This window comes from Hydra viridissima, unplaced genomic scaffold, assembly GCF_058129835.1.
Source record: "Hydra viridissima isolate aposymbiotic clone 2 unplaced genomic scaffold, HvirCarnegie_v1 scaffold_3, whole genome shotgun sequence".
Taxonomy (NCBI): domain Eukaryota; kingdom Metazoa; phylum Cnidaria; class Hydrozoa; order Anthoathecata; family Hydridae; genus Hydra; species Hydra viridissima.
In genome coordinates, this window is record NW_028324302.1 from 16,281,051 (window position 1) to 16,302,445 (window position 21,395).

Genomic DNA, 21,395 nt, shown 5'->3' on the forward strand with positions numbered 1-21,395 from the left:
TTTTTTATTATTTTTTTAAAATTAGTTTTATACAGTTGGGCTTAAATATTGTTCAAGGCAAAAATCCCTTAGAGTTTTTTTTACATCTTTTCTTGAAATCTTACTTGTTTTTTTTCTTATACAGTGTTGTTTAGCATTTTTAACATGTCAACTTAAAAGAGTACTTTTGTAATACTTGTTGCTTAGAGTTCAGAGAACATTGAAAGCAGCAATTGATAATCATGTATCCCTAACAGAAGGCAATGCATGTGAACTAAGGCCACCCTCTTCACTTGCAACAAGTACAGCTGGACAAGCAGTTGAATGCACATTGAGTGAATTGGACTCAATAGAAAACAAACCAGATAAGATTTTAGTTGAGACATGGTCAAAACTGATAGCCTTACGTAGAGGAAAGTTTGAGAAAGAACAACAGGTATTTACTTCAAATTAAAAATAACTTTTAATCTCTTATGTTTTCATATCCTATAAGCTGCTTGCCTACTGTGTTTGTTTAGTTACATTTTATTTTCATGTATTTGTGATAGGTATCAATTGATTATGTGTAAATCTTTTTTTAAATTTGTATAGTTGAAATCAAAAGCTTTAGTGCTGGCACAGATAAATACTTTTTTGCAAAAAAAAAAGGAGTATGATAATGGATTGAAATGTAAAATTGAGAAAATATCTGAGGATATTCAAAAGTAAGTTATCCATAAAATACATTCTCTAATTATTTTTTAGAGTGTCATTGCAGCTGTTTACCATTACCATTATAAATGTTTTTTGATCCTATCATTTTAGAATTCGAGAGGAAAGGCTTCATTTTGCTTTAAATCTTGAAGTGCAGTTGATGTTCAGGCAAGGTCAAATAGAAGTTGGTGTTTGTGACTTTGTGCCTGATTACACAAACTGTATTTTGATACATCGCTCTATTGTAGAAGATTTGAATTCTACAATAAAGGTTTTTCTTTTTTCATTCTATATTTGTTATAAACTTATACATTGTTACTTTTCTAAGCACACTCTTTTTTAAATAGAATTTCCTCCTGTCATAGGCACTTGGTCAAACCAAGTTGGCAAGCATGCGTGAAAGCAAAGACTTTAGAAAAGGAATTCATCAGTTAGAATGGCAATTAAACAAAATGCAAATGCAGACTGAAGATCTTCAGAGTGCAGCCCATGATTTGCAATTATTAAGAGTGACAAAAGAATTGCAAATGTATTTGAGCGAATCTGACCAAAAGCTAAGTAAAGAGCAAGAAATTGGCACTCTAGAAAAAACTATGGAGATGTATAAAAAGGTGTCATTTTTATTCTAGATTTGAAAGGCATACAAAAATTAATTTTCATATTGATGTGTTAGCACAAAAATATGTTAAGTTCAATACATCTCAACTAAATGCATTTTTAAACTTTACTCTAAAATGATAAGTAAAAAGGCTTACATTTTTGTCTCTGAACCCTAGAAATGCTTTAAGAATGTAGTAGAATAATCTCCTTATATATTCAGGACTTTCACAAATTGTTTTGTTTGACTCAACTTGATACAGATTTGTAATAATACAACTCTATTTTGGTCAACTAATGATTTTTTTTCCCCTAACATTCGATTTAATTCAGATCATCCAATGCTTTCTTTCTCAGTGTTCAAATTTTGCTCTACTATTCGATAAACAAAGGAAACAAAGCAAACACTTTGCTGCCCAATTAGAAGATAAACTGACTTCAAATCTAGTCATGCTGACCATATAATGTTAATTGCATAACATGTTTCACACCTGGTCTTTTACTGAGTGAGCTATTGGAATTGAGCCAAACTTGTTTTGATTGTGTAGGAACACACTTCAAACTCAGTTTTAAGCAGTCAATTAACACTCTTCAATTGTTTGCCACAACCATTTTTTGTCAAGAGAGACCTCAATATTATTACAATAGGTGAAGTCAGCCTTTTTACTAAAGTAAAGTACAAAACTTAAAGTACAAAAACAATATGATTACTTTTAAATCATATCATTAATGTTTCTCCTCCATTTCACCAAAAAGTGTATAAACTACTTCTAAAGCAAATCAGAAGCTTTCAAGCATTCTCTTTACTGTGTATCAGTTATTGATGTTTATTATTATTTAATCTGTAAATGTAAGTTTTTATGAAAGGAGATTTGAAAGCTCATTAAAGAAGTTCTAATGTGTGTTGTATGAATATTCCAGCATTCATAAATATGATTCATTCAGTAAACTTATTTTAAAGAGTATTTGTGTATTTAAGTATCCATTAGTTTTAAAACACAGTTCACTTAATTACTCTTTAAATATAATAATAATGGGTATTTGAATAATACAAAAATGATCAATGATGGTTAAAAATGGGTTTAATTTTCAAAATCAGCTCTACCAATTTACTTAGGAACAGTTGTGAGTATCCACCTAAAAATTAATAGTTTAGCACTTGTTAGATGCATAAATATTATCAAATTCATAGATTCAAGTTAGTAAATTATTAACATAAATTATTTTATTGCATTTTCTTATTTGTAATTTCTTTATAAAAAATGGTAGTTTGAGCAGTTTTTTTTTTTTTATTATCAGCATTAATAGATAATTGTGAAATAAAACATGTACTTCGTTTTTTGTCACATTTTTTTATTATTTATATTTTAACAAAAAATAATAATCTGATTTATCATTTATTTTATTATTTATATTGAACAAAAAATAATAATTGATCACAAATAAAAATACTCTGATTTCATAGAAAAGAATATTTCTATAATAATTAAAATAAGAAACGTTATGAAAAAAGTAAAAGGAGTTCATAGGTAGTTTTATCTTTTCCATTTCATGTAACTATTACATGAAGTAGAAATGATAAAACTGTTAACTATGAAGACTTATTTCAACAAAAAAATCCAAACTTAAGCTGATTGACTTGCAGATAATATTGAACAAGAAAAACAGGTTACAGCTAAATTTTTAGATAATTATTTTGTTGGCTGTCATAGATATTGCCTGGCGTTCTATCTCAACAACATTTGAATTATTGTTATTGTTATTATTAAAAGATTCAGTTTATCTATCGGTAGAATTAAAAATCAATTTAAGTTAGAATTTAATTTATTTGTCTTAAAAGTTGGCAGGTTTATTAAGATAAAGCCTTACTTAATTGGAATTCACTAATGGAGATTTTTTTAGAATTCTTCCAACTGATAGGCAAATGCAGAAGACTCTTCTTTTTTTTTTTTTAGACATAAGTAGTTTATTTGGATATTTGGCCTAAAGGGTAATTGAAGACCATACTATTTTTCCAGTAACTTGTTTTTAATAAATATCAATTAAAAGAAAGCTTTAATTTTCCATGCCAGTATTGAATCATTGAGAGTTTTGTTTTTTCATAATTAAGCCATTTATTTCTCATCCAGTTTACTTTTTATTTTTTGGAATTGACCGTCATTTTAGTAACTTACTCTCTTTCAAGAGCTTGCAGGTCATAGAAACAGAAAAGTGTAGCAACATCAGACTTGATTCCATAAATTTCACATCTATGACTTGAAAGTGATTACTTCTGTTCACTACATTTTGTATGGTTGCCGAGACAAATTTGTGTTGACTGGTTACTATTTATCTAAAAATGAAGTCACGCAATTAACCCTTAAGTGCACTAGACCTTTTTGGTACTTATGGCTATATATAATTGAATACCACTTGAATTATGTGTGTATCATAAAGTATGGTTTTGAGAGATATGGAAAATGTGCTTTACGCAGCCATTGATATGTTGTTTGTGTGTTATATGTGAAATTTTTTGTTAAGGAATCAATTTTTTTTTAATGTAAAGATTCATCAGCGAAGCATGAAAGATAAGAAACGTATTGTTAACGATCTTCGTCAAGAAATCAAAGAAAAAGAAGATGCAAATAATAATTTAAAAATCAATCTAGAAGAAATGGAATTATCCGTTGAAGAGAGACGGGCTGTAAATGAAAGAAATGGTATCCAATTTTTTTAAAATTATTCACTATTACACACACATATCTGTGTTTGTGTGTAAATATGTATACTTTTTTTTTTTTTTTTTCTTTTTTTTTTTCTCACGAAAAGAAGACGTCAAAGAAGGTGATAAAAAGATGGTCGAAATAATAACTCGAAGAAAACTCGTTGATTTGACGCGAGCTCAGTCTCTTGAAATTACCTTACTACGTTCAGAAGTCGATAATCTTCGAAAGCGCAACTTCCCGACTTTATTAAAAGAATGAATTGTATATATCTCATTATTGCCATGATTAGAAAGCACAGCTTCTTTCTTTGGAAGATCCTAATTTTCTTTTAATGCGTACAAAATGTATTTAATGGAGATTATAAAGATTTGTCTTAATATTACATGAAATAAAAATATATAAATATTAAGTGGTAATTAATTTAATGCATTTATTCTAACTCAAGACAAAAAGATCTGCATTTTAAAAGTCTCTACAAAATTCTTTTTGAATCTAAAAGTTCTATAAGACGAATTCTTTTTGAATGTTAGAAAAGTCCTATAAAATTCTAAGTCTATAGGAATTCATTAGGAATCCTAATGAACTTTTTGCCTAAGGAATATAAATTATGAAAATTTTTCCATTTTTATTTAAATACGGCGGCCAGTGAAAAAAAATAACAAGTAAGAGTAACATCCGTTGTTACTCATTTTATTGAGACTTAATACTGACAAGATGTTAAATTTTATGTATTAGCTGTATTAAGTATAAAATTTTTCATTTAACAACAATATAAAGAGTTAAGAATATTCTGACTAAAAGAGTTTAAGATTGAGTAACCAAAAATAATAAAAATCATTTTTAAGGTCTAGCTATCATTCCTGTCATTTAAGGAGGGAAAAATTCTTTGCCCGCCCCATTTTCTACGCACACATAAAAGAAATACTTAGATTAATTTTATAAGTCGTTAGGATAATTATCTGAAAAGGATTTCTTGTTATAGATATATCCTGCTATTATAAGGATATTTTCGTGGTTAAGTTAATTGAATCGGTTATTTGATTAAAAGGAAGCTCCAATTTGATTAATAATAATAATAAGCTTTGTATTGATCACTCGTTTCAATGCCAGTCTTTGAATAATAATTTATATGAACGACGCTACATAACCAAACGACGACTAAGTTCTATTCCTAAAAAACTTAAATTTCTTTCCTGTGTGTAAAACAAAACAATTTTAAAAACATTCATCTAAACTAATGATAACGACAAACCTCGTTATATTCGGATATTGTCTATCTGATTAAAGTTGAATTACTCGTGCACGATTAAAAAGTCTACGTAGGTACATATAACCTTGTGTGAGCGAGAAATCCCACTTTAACTCAAATCGCGTGGGTTTGAGACAGATAAGTTAAACAACAGCATAAGTTCAATATTAGTTAATAATGTTCGTTTCGTTTCACACTATGGTACTTGGTGTGATTACAATCTGCATTGGCTGGCAACAAGGTGAACTTCAAGGTAAAAATAGAAAATTTTGTTATGCAAACAAAAAATCTTTCAAGTGGTTTTTTTTTTGTTTTTTTTTTTTAATAAACTTATAAAATCTGTTTTCTGTTTTTAGCGCTATCTTCTAATTCCACAATTTTTGGCACAGAGATATCACTCGCTACATCGGAACACCCACAAGTGAACTTATCTTCTAAATGTAGTTTTTTAAGTTGGTTTTTTTTTTCGTTTCTTTAGTAACAACGCCAGTTTCATAATTTTTATTCTCGTTTATACACTTCGTGTTTTAACTGCTTTTAATCAATAAGTAGATATAATGATTACATTGGCCACAATTATAATTTATATAAAGCGCACAAGAGGAACTTTTGTTCACTGAGTGGTATAATCTCAGGAAAGTCAAACAGTGTTTCCATAGAGACAAAGTTTTGGTAAAATATGTGTTTAACTTAAAAGCCGTTTTTTTTTTGTAATCATAATTTATGAATGAATTAAAATCGGCAATTTTACTTATAAAACTTGATATTTAAAGAAAAACTTTTTTTTTTTTGTTTTATTAGACGTATTCAAGTATTTTAGTAAGGAAAACAAGTATGAGATCTACGGCGACGTTGGGGGTAAAGCGTATTTAAACTGTGAATTAACTACGAACAGTAAACCAAAAGTGGTTTGGTATAAAGATGAAAAACCATTGTCGGAAAGAAGTTACCGGTACTTTAAACTCTCCTTGAATTTTACTTAAAAAAGCGTTGTATTCACAAATATAGTTTCAAGAGCGGTTCTTCACTACGCGACTTGTTTGCGTCAAGGCTCTATAATCAACTAAAAAGCTTGTACGGTTGTTAGTGTGGAAATCCGCTTGCAATATTTAAAGACTCTTATTCGTTTAGAAGACTAAAAACCAATTTAAAGTTTGAAATTTTGATTTTTAGATTCTATTACGAAATGGACTTGGAGCACATGTATGTTTTAAACTTTGACGCCTTAATGATCACGGACAATGGCAGCTATGAATGTGTTGTTGGTGAAAAATATGAAAAAAAAATTTCAAAATCTTTTCTACTGAAAGTTGAAGGTAAATTTATGCACAATAAACAAACTAGTTTCAACGTCAAAGGTTTTTTTCATGCTTTGACTCAGTATTAAACATAAAGATAAAGTCAAGTAGCAGAAACGAGGTTTATGCGAGTAGACTTTTGGTTTATGCAAACAAAATTTTGGTTTATTTTCTTCTTATTTTGGGTAGATTCATCCATTTTTTGAGCTTCTTCCATGACGATTCTATTAACGTGACTTTCTAGAGAATAACTTCATGCCGCGTTTTAAGCGCAGTTTCAACAAAAACATTTTAGAAAGCAACAGAAACTGATCTTTTTTTTTTGTTTTATTTACGTGACATTAAATTTTTTTTGTTAAGTGTTCAAAATTTAAAAACCATCCGACGACTGGAAATAGTATTGCGTACATATGCTGCTATTGATGTTCTCTATGCTTGATAAACTTTTAAGTGGCCAAATACTATTTATAGCGTTCATCATCTTCATGCAATTTACTGCTTCTGTACAAATCATTGTAATAATCTTGTTAAAATATTTCACTTCACTTTAATTTTGCCTCGCTCAAAATTAAGCTTAAATTACAAATCTTATACATCCTGTTGATTTTGATTCGCACCCGAACCAATTAGCTCTTTTTCTATCAGTTAGGATAATGTCACCTAGACTAAAAATAATATTAGTATATTGGAATAGAATTTTGGAATAGAATATTGGAATAGAATTTCCATTTGATCGTGTAACTCTTTGTGACGTTGGTAATATATCCTACTACCATTTTTAGAACATCGCTCTTTTGAGAGTTTACAGATAACATCGCTTGTTCCTATGCATTCTACCATTAACGCTGGAGAAAACTTGATGATTACCTGTACAGCGTCTGGTGATGAAGGTTTGTTTTGTGTATGTATTTTAAGGATTTACAATAAACAGAAACTAAGCTATCTTTCAACTAAAAAAAAAAAAAATTCTGCACACATAAGTTCTACTTTTAAATATGTAAACGAGCTTAAGAGAATATTTGATCGCAACACTTATTGAGACAATGTGCCCAGTAATCTGTATATTTCACGGTAATGTTTCGATAATTCTCACAGATCAACCGATGTTTTTTCGTTGGGATCACAGACGACCAACGAACGATTCTGCAAACTGGACTAATCATGCAGGTCTAAAGTATCACGTGGTAACACTTAAAGTTGATAAATGCTTCGGTAGAAGCGTACTTGAAATATTTCACGCAAGTGTATCAAAGGTTGGTGAATACGTGTGCATAGTATTTAATAAAAACACATTTGTGACTAAAAGCGCTTGGGTAATTGTACAAGGTAAAATTCATTTGACTTGGTTGTAAATAGATATATAAGTAAACCCTTTGGCATTCAGTATGAGTATACAGTTTTGTAGTAACATTCGTTGTATTTTTATAGATAGCAGTAGACCAATCACAGCCATCCTTTCAGGTACAGAAATTGCATTAATAGCGTGTTTCTCTGTAGCCATTGTAATAGTGTTGATAGTTATCTTAGCAATTCTTCGTATCAAAAGGAAGCGAATGACAAGGAGACGATCGCATTCCTATCATTATGAAGGACATAATATAGATTCTTTGATGCCACACTTACGAGTTTCGTAAATATATGTTTGGAATGATTCTTAATCATGAATGACACTGGGTCATACTTGGGACAGCAGAGGTAACTAACTTGTGACAAAAACGTTGATCCAGTTTTAGCAAATTTGGCAGTCCTAGCAATTAAAATTGGCGGCTTAGTTTGGTGTTATCATTCAATTTAGTAATTTAATTTGAGTAATTATTTAATGCCAGGGCTGTCAAACTTTTGATAGTAGTATGAAAGAAGTAAAATCCAAAAAACTACTCAAATTTAAATGTTTCTATTAAAATTTTGTATAAAATGTTTGTTAATTTTTTTCTATCTTCATATAAAAGATTTTCACTGCATTTGCATTTTTTCTTTGCATTCATATTTATGTGTAAATGTAATATATATTAAATCTTTATATTTATTATATATTAGAAAAGGATTAGTTTAGTTATATTGTGACAATAAAATCTAGAGGAGTAATTTCTATAGCTTTTTATAGAGATTTGAATTTGTGGAATTTTATCTCAACTCGTCTTTTTTAAAAATGTATTAGTAAACTTAATTATTTTAAAAATTTATCGGTCTTGTATAAAAAAAGTTATTAGTGCAATCAGTCAAACTATTCCCATTAACCTTAATCGCTTAATAAATGTATATTCTAATTTATTCTACTCTTTCTTTACTCAGTGTTAGTAAATGAATTGGAATTCAGTTTCATCATCACATTCTTGCCCTCTTTTTCCATTTTCAATTTATAACTTATAAATCCTGAGAAAAAATTAAGAGACGGGGAATATGTAAAAGATTTAAACTTGTTCTTTGATTTATTCAAATCTGATTAAGAGAGACATTTATTAGATCGGTATTTCAAGTATTTAGTCGGTATATTAGATCGGTATTTCAAGTATTTTTTCCAGAATGAACTAAAGATTTTATCAGTAAGCTAATGATAAAAGCTTCCCAACTTGTGTTTATCAAAAATAATCTTTCCCACAAAATAATATATTCAAATAACTCATAAAGCTATATTCGAAAAAGTACAACAGACACACACACACACACACACACACACACATATATATATATATATATATATATATATATATATATATATATATATATATATATATATATATATATATATATATATATATATATATATATATATATATATATATATATATATATATATATATATATATATATACTTTGAGACTACCTTTAATTCTTTTGAATGAACGATGATACTTCAAGTAATGTCATTCAAAAGAATCATACCGTAATATAAAATTTAAAATCGATTAGTTTTAAATACAAACACAATATGAGGAGTCTTTTCATTTAGTTAACAGCTATATAAAAAGAATTTTTGAAGAAAAAAAAATTGCAACTATTCTTCCGATTTTAAAAGACTTAAGAAATATTTCTGTGTTACAATCATCAACCAAAGAAAGGACTGCTTACAGTACATTCATCTGATAGATGTTTACTTGATTGACACCTTAAACATACTTTAGGTTGGCGCATTCCAAACATTAAGTCAGTTGGTTGCTTATCTTCTACATTTGCTTCCGATGAAGCCTTTCCATGACAAGCGAGTTCAAAATTAAGTATATTTTTATTTTGATTTTGATTTTGATTTTGATTGTTTGATCTTGTTACTTTTTGAAAGTCTTTATTGTATCCTCTATTGCCTCTGCCTCGATAAACTCCTTTCGGTCCACTTTGTGAAAATCGGTCCCTGGCATTTCCCCGATAGTTAGTCTCATTACAACTATCATTACGTTGGTAGTTCTTTGTATTGCATACTAGGTTAGAACTTACCTCAGGCCGAGTCATAAACCCACGACCTTTTGTTTCAAACTGCAATTTTTTGAAACGATATGGACTTCTTGTATTTTCATTACCGGTTGCGTTTACCTGAAAATTATTTTCATATTCATCGTCTTCAATAAGCACGTCAGGCTCATCTTCATTGATACTTGCAATAAAATTTTCGGTCATTTTTTTAGGATCGATTTTATCCTGATTTTCTATGAAATCCTCTTTATTTGTATCGAGCATGGGAATTGACTGAGACACTTTCGATCCATTAAAGGGGGTTTTTTCAAAAACCTTTCCATTTTTATTTTTAGGATCTACTTCTTCATCAATTTCATTTTGATCATATTTGTTATTGCTTAAGGTAGATCCTGAACTAAACTCATATCCTTCACATAAACTAGTATCAGGTAACTTATACGAAGGCTTACTAAAGTTAATTGCAATTCTTCGAGTTGAATTGCTCGATGTCGTTTTGTTTAAAAATGAAGAATTTTCATCAGTATTTGGGAACTTCTTTAACGCCTGTGACGTTTCATACTCTTTTAAAGTTGAAGATGGTTCAGTTAGAATGGGATTATCTCGAAGATGTGGCAAATTAGAAGTAATAGATTCTATAGCTCGGGAACGAAGTTTCTCAAAGTCTACAAAATTTGAGCAAAAAATAAAACTTAAATACAAAAAGTTAAAACTCTTAAAGTTTGAGATATTTTTTTCTTCCTTATGTTAACATTACATATTATCATAACAAATGTACTGAACTTCGTACTTGTTTTTTTTATAACGGTATCAATGTGAAAGGCTGTTAGTCTTTTTATATTTGCAGCCTAAAAAAAAAAGTATTAAAATATTTTAAAAACCGAGTTTTTTTTCCACGTCCTTAAGAAATGTCAAAATAAGTTAAAAATTAAAAACTCACCTCCATCCGAGTTCTGATTGTTGGTAAGGTGATTGCTATGTCCTGTATAAACAAAGTAAAAATTATATTTGGTAAGCATAGCACACAGGCTTAAAAAAATGTTTTAAACTACTGCATAAGTAAAAAAATTTTATAATTGATTTGTAAACCAGCTTGGTAAAATATAAAAAAATGAACATTTTTGCAAATAACATGTCATCATCTCATGATATTTAGTCACAGACTCTTACTTAGTCTAGTCCTTGGCTAAATGTACTAAAAAGGAATTGGAGCATCCAAACAAACAAACAAATTTAGAAAGATAATCTCTTTACATCAAGTTTGTGTTTTATAAAAACTGGAATAAGTTCAGCCAAATCATCTTGTTCTCTGAGCAGCTGCTTGACACATAAGAATGGATCTGATATATTAGATGAATAAATATCCTTTTCGTTTATTGATTCAGAGAATTTTTCAGAAGACGCTGCAGCTTCAACTAAAACAAGAAGTGAATAATGATTTACAATTCTTATTTAAAAAACCTGACAGAAATTGGAACCTATTGAAGAGAAAAAAAAATTCTTAATGTCAATTTGAGTTTACCCTTTAAATCAGTAAAGCGATTTTCTTCAACCTCATCAACCACATTAATGTCACCTTGCAAACTTTCTAAAGTTTCTTTGTTTGCAACCTGTTTGATAAAAATGCTGGTCTGTACTTCAATCATAGCATCCAGGAAGGCTTCACGGACTTTTCTATGATCAGAAAAAAATTAAATTAAATTAAAACCCATAACTTGACATTGGCGTAACTTGAACTTAAACTCACTTTTTTTTACAGAAAATCTTTTAAAATGCTTGTTAGAAACTTGTCCCTCTTGCAGAACAAAATTCTAAACCCTGCTTTTAACATCAGTTCATTTAAGTTTAGCTGCAAAATTTTTACAAAGGCTGCAAATGAAAACAGAAATTAAGAGTAATAATAATAAAAAAATATTTCCAAACAATATAAAAACTTGCATTACACTAAATTTATGCAGATCTAAACTGTGTAAAATATATTCAATAAATTTTCTTATATTCAATAAAATTATATCCAGTAAAATATATTCAATAAACTTCTATAAAACATTTTCACCATTCTCATAGGTCAAACACAGACCTCCAACATATAGGGTAAAATGTTATGAATTTCTAATAGTATTTTATGACTTTTATGGACATAATAATCAAATATTGGGGGATTTCAAGAAAATGTTCAGATTCTTATATTATCTCATTCCATTTTTAAATATTTTTTTTAAGTTTGGGTTTTATAAACATCCTTTAAACTAAATAACATACACACTAGTAACTTATGTTAAATAAAAGCTAATAGATAATACAACTTCATGCAAAAAACCTTTAACAGTCAGATTTGTAACATGAGTGAGCTCATTTAACAGATTGTAAAAAAAATTTTGGTATGTAAGAATGTAAAAAAATTTTGGTATGTAAGAATGTAAAGTATGGTTTATAGCTCAATATGGTGTTATAACTCAAACTGAAGTATCATTTAGTTGCATAATATATCTATTAATTGAGAATCCATTCTCTGGGACACTATTTCCATAAGAAAGTAAGGAAACAACTTTAAAAAGAGATGTAAGGCAACATAGCTAACCACTGTCATTCTAAATTTTCAAATGAATTGATAAGTGTATCAATATCAAAACTGCAATCTGATTTGGCAACCACTTGAAGAATAGCAAGCTAAAAGACTTACAACCAGTAAAAAGCTTGACATCTCCCAATTGAGTGCTATTACAAATGTTCTGAAGAACATCTGAAAGCAATTCTATTTTATTATCACAAAATTCTTCCATTGATGAGCAAAATGGGAAAACTTTACTTAATACTGCTTCCAATGATTTACATACTTCCATGTTGAAGTATGTAAATCATTGGAACAGCCCTTTGAGACAGCCCATAGGCACTCATTACTGCCCCTTTTTGAAGGATCAAGAAATAATATATTGTTAAAACAGCTGATTCCCAAGGTAATTTGGATTTTAAATAGTTTGTAAATGCTTAATAAGACTCAAGACAATTTTGGTAAAACCTCTTGCCAATTGAAATTTCCAAGGCTTTTGAAAAACAAGATTTAGTCTTTGTGCCAATGTCAATTAGATTCAATGATTTAAAGTTTTCCATGTCAAAGACATTGACCATCAGCAACTTGTTAACAGTCTTTGTGGATTTGGGGTCATTATTATTATTATTACATAGAGAAGCTTTGCTTTGATGAAATCGGACATTAGTTTTTCAAACCTGCTACAAGTAGTTTTAACATTTCAAAGTAAATCAGGTGAATTTAGAGTTTAATCAATTGAAATGTCTTTAAGAAATTTTTATTATTTATTTTAAAATGTCATGACTTTAAAGTCATGACATTTTAGGATAAACAAAAAATTTCTATGTCCAATAAAAAATGTCCAATAAAAATTTTTGGGACATTTTGGAATTTTGAGACAGAATTGGAGCCAGTAAACAACTTTTTTTATTGTTTTCTAGATGACATCTGCTGTTTTCTATTATTTGCAGCCATTTGCATAAAAAAGTAATCCATGAAAAAAAGATTTAATGCTAGAAAAAAAAATGCAATTTTCAAATTCAGTGAAAATGATAAGATTTGAAACTTATTTATTTGTTTACTGTAAGTGCATTTGTTTACTGTAAGTGTTTTTATGCAAGATAAAGATTTAGATTTTTACAACTGAAAAAAAGTATATCCAAGAAAACAGCAAAAACATTCCTCCTTTAGATTTCATTTATACACAATTAAAAAACACTAACAAAAAAAAAGTAAAACCAAATTTAAAAAATACCTAGATAGGGTATTGTTAAGTATGCTCTCACGTAGAAAACATAGAAAACTTTTCATCTGCTTTGAAATCTCTCTGAAGTCATAAAGTCATTTATACATAAACATCAGCTAAATACTTTCTCAATAGTTTATTAAAATCCTTTTTTAAAAATAATTTCACTAAGCTGAAAAAAACAGAATCCAGCATAACTTTTAAATATATAAAAATAAAATAAAAAAGATTACAAGATAAAATTTACTTATCACACGAAATCATTTGTTTACAAATTTCCAGTAACAAGTATTTGGTAGATAAGGCAAACACAATTGCCAAACATTCTTGAAAGCTATTTGGCAGTATCTGAATAAAGAAAATTGTATATAAAATATTGCTATTACTATTAAGTGAAAAAAAAAAAAAAAAAAAAACAAATAAATACAAATAGTTAAAATAAAATTTCACCTCATTCGATTCTGGATAATTCCATCTCTTAACGCACTCTTTAACTATCGGCAAAACTGTCTCGTAGAACCTATTTTTAAATTGTTTTTATCTTAGAATAGGGTGCTTCCATCCTTAGGGTGTGAAAATTAGAATTATGAACTTTTCCTCCATGTTATATTATTTAGTAAAAAAAAATTTTTTTCAAAAAAAATAGCTTCTTTGAAGAATATTTAGGACTTGCACAACTCCAAAGTTTGGTCATAGGACATGTTTTTTTAAAAAACCATTTTTTCCAATATCAACTGACAAAATATTGTGTTAACTAATGTTATTTCCTACTTGAAATAAAAGAAAAAGATGATTTAGATGAGCTCCCTAAATGTGTCCTGCTGATCCAAAAGATAACATTACATGAATTTGTCACAAAAGGAACATGTTGGTTTTTTTTTTTACAACTTTTGAACTGTCAGAAGACCTTTTGGAACTTTAATCAAACAACTGGATGGACATTGATCACACAAAGAGCCTGCAAGTTATCAAATCTATCAAGGTCATCAATGACCTTGCAGAATGCAGTGTTGTACTAGTGTATAATTTTATCTTTTTAATAACTTGCAATGAAGAACAAAAGCAATTCCTCCTACAGGTTGTTGAAAATCACGGAAGGTAGTTCTCAACTCCTTCTAAGGCTGGAGCCATAAAATGTGTCAGAAGAATTTAAGAATGTATCATGTTATTTGAAAACCTTAAATGTACTATTTAGCTTAACAAACTGCAAAGGTCAAATTTAGTTTTGTTGTGGAGGACATTTACACAAGCAAAAATTAAATGATATTTTACACAATTTAGGAAATCAAAGCTATTTTTGGGAAACTTTGATCCAGTTGTGCAAGTTCTAGATATTTAATTAAATTTATTTTTCAACACAAATGTTTTCTTATTAAATAGAATGTAATGGTAAGTAGGTCAATATCATTTTCAAACTTTTAGTTTCTAGGACTACCCTAATGCACATATAGAAGAGCATGGTTAATCTTTGACCTTAATTTTTGTTGTACGATTTTAACTTTGTAAAAATAAATAAAGACAAGTCTTCTTATAAAAAACACAATTAAAGCAAGAGATAACTTTGAGAAATTTTAAAGTCGCACTTCTATATCTTGTATATATTAAAAAAATATATAAACAGGATGCTACTTGCGTGGTTACAGAAAATAAAGTTAAGCTAGAAAAAACTTCAATTTTGTATTGAGCTGAGGAGTAAAAAAAACCTTTGAAATGAAAATATATTTATCTAAATAAATTAAAACAGCTTAACTGTTGTTTATTTAGATTTTTATTCATTTCAAAAATTACAATTAATAATTGTTTCTTATTAAATGTTTATTATAATTGTTATTTATTTTCTATGCAATTTTTATATCATATTGTAAATTATAACTTGAAGATGTCAACTTATATTCAACACATATCCTCAATAGTGGTACCAATAATCACCAAGAATAACTCTTTAGGAAACAACTACATTAAAAAATATAATTCAAAGATGTCCACATGTGTTCAATAAACTTTGTTAAAGTTGTGGTGGTAAGAAAAAACTAACTTACTTTTTACCAGTCTGTCGAGGCAAGGAAAGCATATGTCCAAGAAGCCGGCAAAAGTTTTTGCCATTTGTTGAGAGCATGTTATCAGAAGAACAAACCTATTTATAAAAAATTTTTTTGGTCAAAAAAACTTTTTGTAATTATAATGACTAAGTTTGGGAAAAAAAAATTTGTTAAATTTTAAAAGGACAGTTTTTAGCTGCAAAGTGTAAAATAAAGTGTGTGTATAAACTAGCATCACTTATTTAAAAAAAAACCACCAAAAAAAGCAATTTTAAAGACTTGCTGGATTTGTAAAAAGATTGGCAATATAACTTTAAGTTTTGTATGCAGATGTCAATTCAATTTACTTTAGTTATAATTTTTTCACTTTCTCAACTTAATCACAAAATACTGAAATTAGTAAAAATGTGATTTAAAATTGACATAAACTGTAACACTGATCAAATATTATAAGACACTTGGCAAGATTGCGAAGCCAAACCAGAGTAATTTTTACTTTTCCAATAAGTCAAAAGTTTTGTTGACAGTGTAATTCAAGTAATATTTTTTGCATTCTACCATCAAATTTAATTTTAAATATTGGAAATAATGCATATAAGGAGCTGGAGCTTTTTAAAAAAAAAAAAAAAGAGTAGATCTAGAAAAAAATAAAAATCAACAGAGTAGATCTGGGAAATAATGAACAGGATCCAGGGAAAGACATTCATTTTTTAGACTAAACTTTATAAAACTTCATGGATTCTTTCGGCAATTTGGAACTGTTGTACTTGATTATTTTTGTTTACTTTCTGTAATTTTGATTGCATCTTATTATTTTTTTTTTACTTAAAAAAAGGAGGATTCAGAATTCTTGGATAAGAAAGAAAAAAATGAATTATATAAATCAAGTTTTCTTGTAAAAAAAAGGAATAAGCACGCCTGTGAAATTAAGCAACTCAACAATAGTTTCTCTTTAAATTATGTTTTGTGTTAACTTAGCTGACTATATAGTCAGTGTTCTATTTTAGCACAACTTATATTTGAAGGTAAAAGTGTTTCCTCTTTGATTATCAACATTGATATTACCAGCTTTTATAGATGGGTGAGCTATTACTTTTTCATATTAAACCTCTACTTTATGTAATAGATTTTGTGATTTGTTATGTGTATAAATTTAGTAGTATGAAAATTCCACTGGGAGGTTTAAAAATTGCAAAAAAACAATTTAAAAGAATTGTGTTTAAGTTAACTAAAAGGAAAACAGTGTAAAATATTTTTTTTATAATAGGACTTTGAAAATTGTTTCACTTTTTATTAGACTGATCTCCTTCTTTAAGTCTGAAGATACAAAATGTAAAAAGCAAACATAGTTGTTTTTCATTAGTGTGCAGACTAAGATAGGAGCTAATATTCCTTATCTATCTATCTATCTATCTATCTATCTATCTATCTATCTATCTATCTATCTATCTATCTATCTATCTATCTATCTATCTATCTATCTATCTATCTATATATATATATATATATATATATATATATATATATATATATATATATATATATATATATATATATATATATATAGCCCATGTTTGTTTTATCATACTATGGCCATGATATCTATCTATCTATATCTATATATATATATATAGCCCATGTTTGTTTTATCATACTATGGCCATGATATCTATCTATCTATATCTATATATATATATATATAGCCCATGTTTGTTTTATCATACTATGGCCATGATATCTATCTATCTATCTATCTATCTATCTATCTATCTATCTATCTATCTATCTATCTATCTATCTATCTATCTATCTATCTATATATATATATATATATATATATATATATATATATATATATATATATATATATATATATATATATATATATATATATATATAGATATATAGATATATATATATATATAGATATATATATATATATATATATATATATATATATATATATATATATATATATATATATATATATATATATATATATATATATATATATATATATATATGGCCATGGTAGGCCATAGTATGATAAAACAAACTTCCAATAAGATAACCTAATTGAGTTTTTACTTTTTTATAGTCAGATTTAGTTCTCTTTAACTAAGACCAATAATTTAGAAAATATTCATAATTTTAAAAAGCATTCTAATTTTATTGGCATTCTTGAATTTAAATAAACAAGCAAATAAATTTTAAAAAGATAATTTTTAAAAATTTACTGTTATATTCTCTTGTCTATGTGCATTAATAATATCAGGAAAATACTTTTGGAACTCAATGGCGCTGTGCTCTAAAAAAAAAAAATGAAACAACTTTAATCATGGATAAGTGTTTTGATTGTTGTCATCACTATCATGATTATTGTAAACAGTGAACTACTGTAAATAAGTATATTTTGAAACATTTTTAAAAAATCTTTATATAAAGAACAGTAATTTTCAAAATTAAAATTAAATAAAGATTTTAAGATAAATTAAGATATACAAATCTTATGTGGTTAATTTTTATAAACAGATTTATATTAAACTTTGAGATGCATTAACAGCCTATCAAGCTCAATTTCAACAGGATACGAACTAAATCTACACTTCTATCATTTTTCTAATAATATTAGTGAAATTACAAATTAAACTTAGAACATGTTTGTGATATAAAAATGCTTACTTTATTACTGCTACCTTAATTTATTATTGCTTAAAAATACAATTATTATAATCATTGCTTTTGATAAATACCTGAAACTAGTTTTAGCAAACAAGGTCCAAACGGCAAGAACTCTTCTTTTTGAATACTTTTTTTTACCAAAACTTCAATTATTAATTTTATTTCACTGCAGTCTACATATCGAGATAACAATGGAGCTTCTATATTTAAAAAAAAGAGATTTTTAAACCATTAAATTATATCTTGTAAATGAAGTAACTTAATGGTTTAAAAATCTTTTATACAAAGAAATTCTAAAAAACCTTTTTTCTCTTAAAGGATTTAAACTTTTTAAATTTCTTTTAAGAACACAGCAAACTGACATAAAAAACTTTCTTTTTATTTATACTGAGGTATATAAATATTTACTTGTTCATAAGTGTAAAAAATTACAGAAAAGGATTACAGAAATAGATTTACCTATGAACTTAGCGCTCATTCCTACCTTCAATAAAATTTTCCAATTCATTAAAAACAGTGTTAATATTGTCTTCAGTAACATTAGATAAAATCTAAAACACAAATCAATAACTTTCTTTTGCTTGTTTTTGCTAAAGAATAAAGTTAAAAAAATGTTTTTGCTAAAGAATAAATGACCTACTAATTGAAAATCGTATTAAAATAAGTTCCCTAACTATTTGTCACCTTGTTAATTCTGCGGTCACAATTGAAGAGATGCCAATCTTTATCTGCATGGGAAGTTTTATCATCAACTAGGAAATTTTTAATGGGAACTTTGCATTCTTCCTCAGCTATTTCTTTAGTCTTATGATTATTTTCAGCTGCTTGCATAACAAAATCATTTATGTCTTGGCAGTACATGTCTAAATCTGTGGCTCTATTATCTGCATCAGCCAACCCTACCTCATTTGCTGGATTGCTTTGCTCATTTTGTGTAGTTTTACTAAGTAATTTAATTGAAAGATCATTATTGTTAAATTTTGAATCCTGATTTCCACTGAAACTTTTATTTGAAAGCTGTAAACAAAAAATATTTAAAAGCTAAAAAAGTTAATTAAATTATTTTAACCATAGTTATTAATGAATCTTGATTAAGAGAAAGATGTTGTATAGGAAGGTTTGGCAATATCTTATCTCATAGTAGCAAGATAATTATTTTCAAAGGTGTAAACCAGAAGCAATAAAAAGTTCAAAGATTTATAAAATTTGAAAAAGATTTCATTTAAATTATATAAACTGTAACATACTTTTGCTTCACAATTAGGTTGAAACCATTGCAATTCTATAATAAAGTTTATAAACATACAACTGTATGAACTGGTAATAATCATTGAAATATAAATAAAAAGAACTAGTGGCAAATATTGTTTCATAAAGTTGTTAAACTTTGTACCCTTAATTAAATTTACATCAAAGCAAAAACTATGCCAAGTGCATAGTTTTTGCTTTGATAATTTTTAAAAATAGCAGATCAAATACATTTAATTTTAAAAATCATTAAGTTCCAAACATCTTACTTTCTGAATATCTAGAATCGCTATTTTTAGGTTGATCAAAATTAGGAACTTTTGTAACACTAACACCACATCCCATTAAAGCTGAATTGGTTGGATCAACTTTCATCACTGATTGTTCTGATAAAAATTTTTTAATAATTCCTCTTCCTCTTCCGAATTCCATTTTACAACCAACTGTACAATATTTGATCAAATAATTAGATTAAATATATTTCTTAAAAACATTATAAACTTACATTCAAACATATTCGTTTACAGTATTTAAAAACAAAAGTACTGTTTTAAATTAGGATTTTTAAAAGTAAAAAAAAAACATTTATTTTCCATTATTTTGTCATATTTATGTGTGTGTACCTATATATATATATATATATATATATATATATATATATATATATATATATATATATATATATATATATATATATATATATATATATATATATATATATATATATATATATATATATATCTGTGTGTGTATGTGTGATACTTAGACTCTCAAAGCCAATGATTCTTAAAAAAATGTTTGTAGAAGTGAAGGAAGTTTTTGCTGGGTAATTTTATGCTTTTCTGACTGATTACCAGAAAACTCAGATATAAGCTTGAAGACTGATTTTTAATTACTTTTTTGCAGGATTTTAAAAATTTAGAATCTTTGTGAAAACAGTTAATTAACAATTTCCGGGTTTTTAGAATTTTATTGAAAATAATAAAATGGCTGTAACTTTCTCGAACGTCGCTAAAGGTTTTTAAAATTTTTTGTAAGTCATGCCCATATGAAAGTCTAAAACCCAGCACCAAAACTTTTTAAGAATTTTTTTTGGCCTCTAATGGCATTCCATGCCTATGTGACGTAAAACAGGATTAAACTGGAAAATTACGCAAACTTGTTTTTATAAAATTAAACTTAAAAATTCTTGAGCGAGCTGAAAACATAGAGTAGAGGGGATATGACATAATTTCTTGTATGCCAGACAAAATGGTTTGTTTTTTTTTATCATGAAACATAAGCCTGTAGAACATGGAAATTTTTAGTAAGAAGATAATACAGAAGTGACGACTTTATTTTCAAGGTCTGTTTGAAGATTTGAACTAAAGCGCTTTATTTTTTTTTAATCTTTTTTCTTAGCACTCTTTTTCCGAGCTTTTTTTGTGTGGTTTGGTGGTTTGTATTAGTTTTCTTTTCTTAAATCTTGATTTTTTTCAGCATCACCTCATTTAATCATTGTTGCACAATTTGGGTCGTTTTTTTTTATTATTAAATAAAGAATCTTTCAGACGTGCCAAAAAGATTATAATCTCTATGTCAGTAGAAGCATCAGCAATACTAAATTAAATGCAAATAAATTTATTAACCACTTTTTGAATCTAGATTCTTTCACTTTTTAATTTGTCTTCCTCAAAGTTTCCTTATTTTAGACGGTTTTTAAAAGAATTTTTAAGTTTAGGAAT

General features: G+C 27.4%; 3 protein-coding genes across 12 annotated transcripts in view; 2 read left to right on the forward strand and 1 right to left on the reverse strand.

The window, feature by feature from the left end:
- The window catches only part of LOC145198336 (cilia- and flagella-associated protein 43-like), a 34,724-nt gene extending 30,355 nt beyond the window's left edge, over nucleotides 1-4,369 (forward strand). For all 3 annotated transcript variants that reach the window (XM_090083429.1, XM_090083430.1, XM_090083428.1), the window contains 6 exons: nucleotides 187-415; nucleotides 571-683; nucleotides 784-943; nucleotides 1,038-1,283; nucleotides 3,815-3,968; nucleotides 4,078-4,369. In XM_090083429.1, coding sequence (XP_089939555.1) covers nucleotides 187-415; nucleotides 571-683; nucleotides 784-943; nucleotides 1,038-1,283; nucleotides 3,815-3,968; nucleotides 4,078-4,232 — 1,057 coding nt within the window. In that variant the 3' untranslated portion in view covers nucleotides 4,233-4,369. The remainder of the gene's footprint in view (nucleotides 1-186; nucleotides 416-570; nucleotides 684-783; nucleotides 944-1,037; nucleotides 1,284-3,814; nucleotides 3,969-4,077) is intronic.
- Nucleotides 4,370-5,094: 725 nt separating this feature from the next.
- Nucleotides 5,095-8,482, forward strand: LOC149891196 (fibroblast growth factor receptor-like). 7 transcript variants are annotated; one of them, XR_016451271.1, is made up of 8 exons: nucleotides 5,095-5,476; nucleotides 5,580-5,663; nucleotides 6,025-6,175; nucleotides 6,397-6,539; nucleotides 7,304-7,422; nucleotides 7,617-7,774; nucleotides 7,950-7,982; nucleotides 8,068-8,086. XR_016451271.1 is itself a non-coding variant. In XM_090083441.1 (8 exons), exons 1-8 carry the CDS (start codon nucleotides 5,401-5,403, stop codon nucleotides 8,107-8,109), a joined length of 795 nt encoding a protein of 264 aa, XP_089939567.1. In that variant the 5' UTR covers nucleotides 5,098-5,400; the 3' UTR covers nucleotides 8,110-8,482. The 7 variants fall into 7 exon arrangements, 4 of the variants coding, with proteins under 4 accessions (XP_089939567.1, XP_089939566.1, XP_089939565.1 ...); XM_090083441.1 differs by having other exon boundaries at nucleotides 5,098-5,476; nucleotides 7,304-7,411; nucleotides 8,068-8,482; XM_090083440.1 differs by having other exon boundaries at nucleotides 5,099-5,476; nucleotides 7,304-7,411; nucleotides 7,617-7,847; nucleotides 8,068-8,482.
- A 1,010-nt stretch (nucleotides 8,483-9,492) lies between these two features.
- On the reverse strand, nucleotides 9,493-20,243 carry LOC149891197 (uncharacterized). Of its 2 annotated transcripts, none has more exons than XM_090081930.1 (15): nucleotides 19,941-20,243; nucleotides 19,671-19,705; nucleotides 19,108-19,440; nucleotides 18,908-18,974; nucleotides 18,495-18,623; nucleotides 17,979-18,049; nucleotides 15,742-15,836; nucleotides 14,153-14,222; nucleotides 13,950-14,050; nucleotides 13,712-13,783; nucleotides 11,449-11,600; nucleotides 11,181-11,341; nucleotides 10,867-10,908; nucleotides 10,717-10,774; nucleotides 9,493-10,591 (listed from the first exon to the last, which is right to left on the reverse strand). In XM_090081930.1, the coding sequence occupies exons 1-15, from the start codon at nucleotides 20,101-20,103 to the stop codon at nucleotides 9,567-9,569; spliced, it is 2,574 nt and encodes an 857-aa protein (XP_089938056.1). In that variant the 5' UTR covers nucleotides 20,104-20,243; the 3' UTR covers nucleotides 9,493-9,566. The 2 variants fall into 2 exon arrangements, with proteins under 2 accessions (XP_089938056.1, XP_089938058.1); XM_090081932.1 differs by having other exon boundaries at nucleotides 19,108-19,366; nucleotides 19,941-20,159.
- Between the last annotated feature and the right edge of the window lie 1,152 nt (nucleotides 20,244-21,395).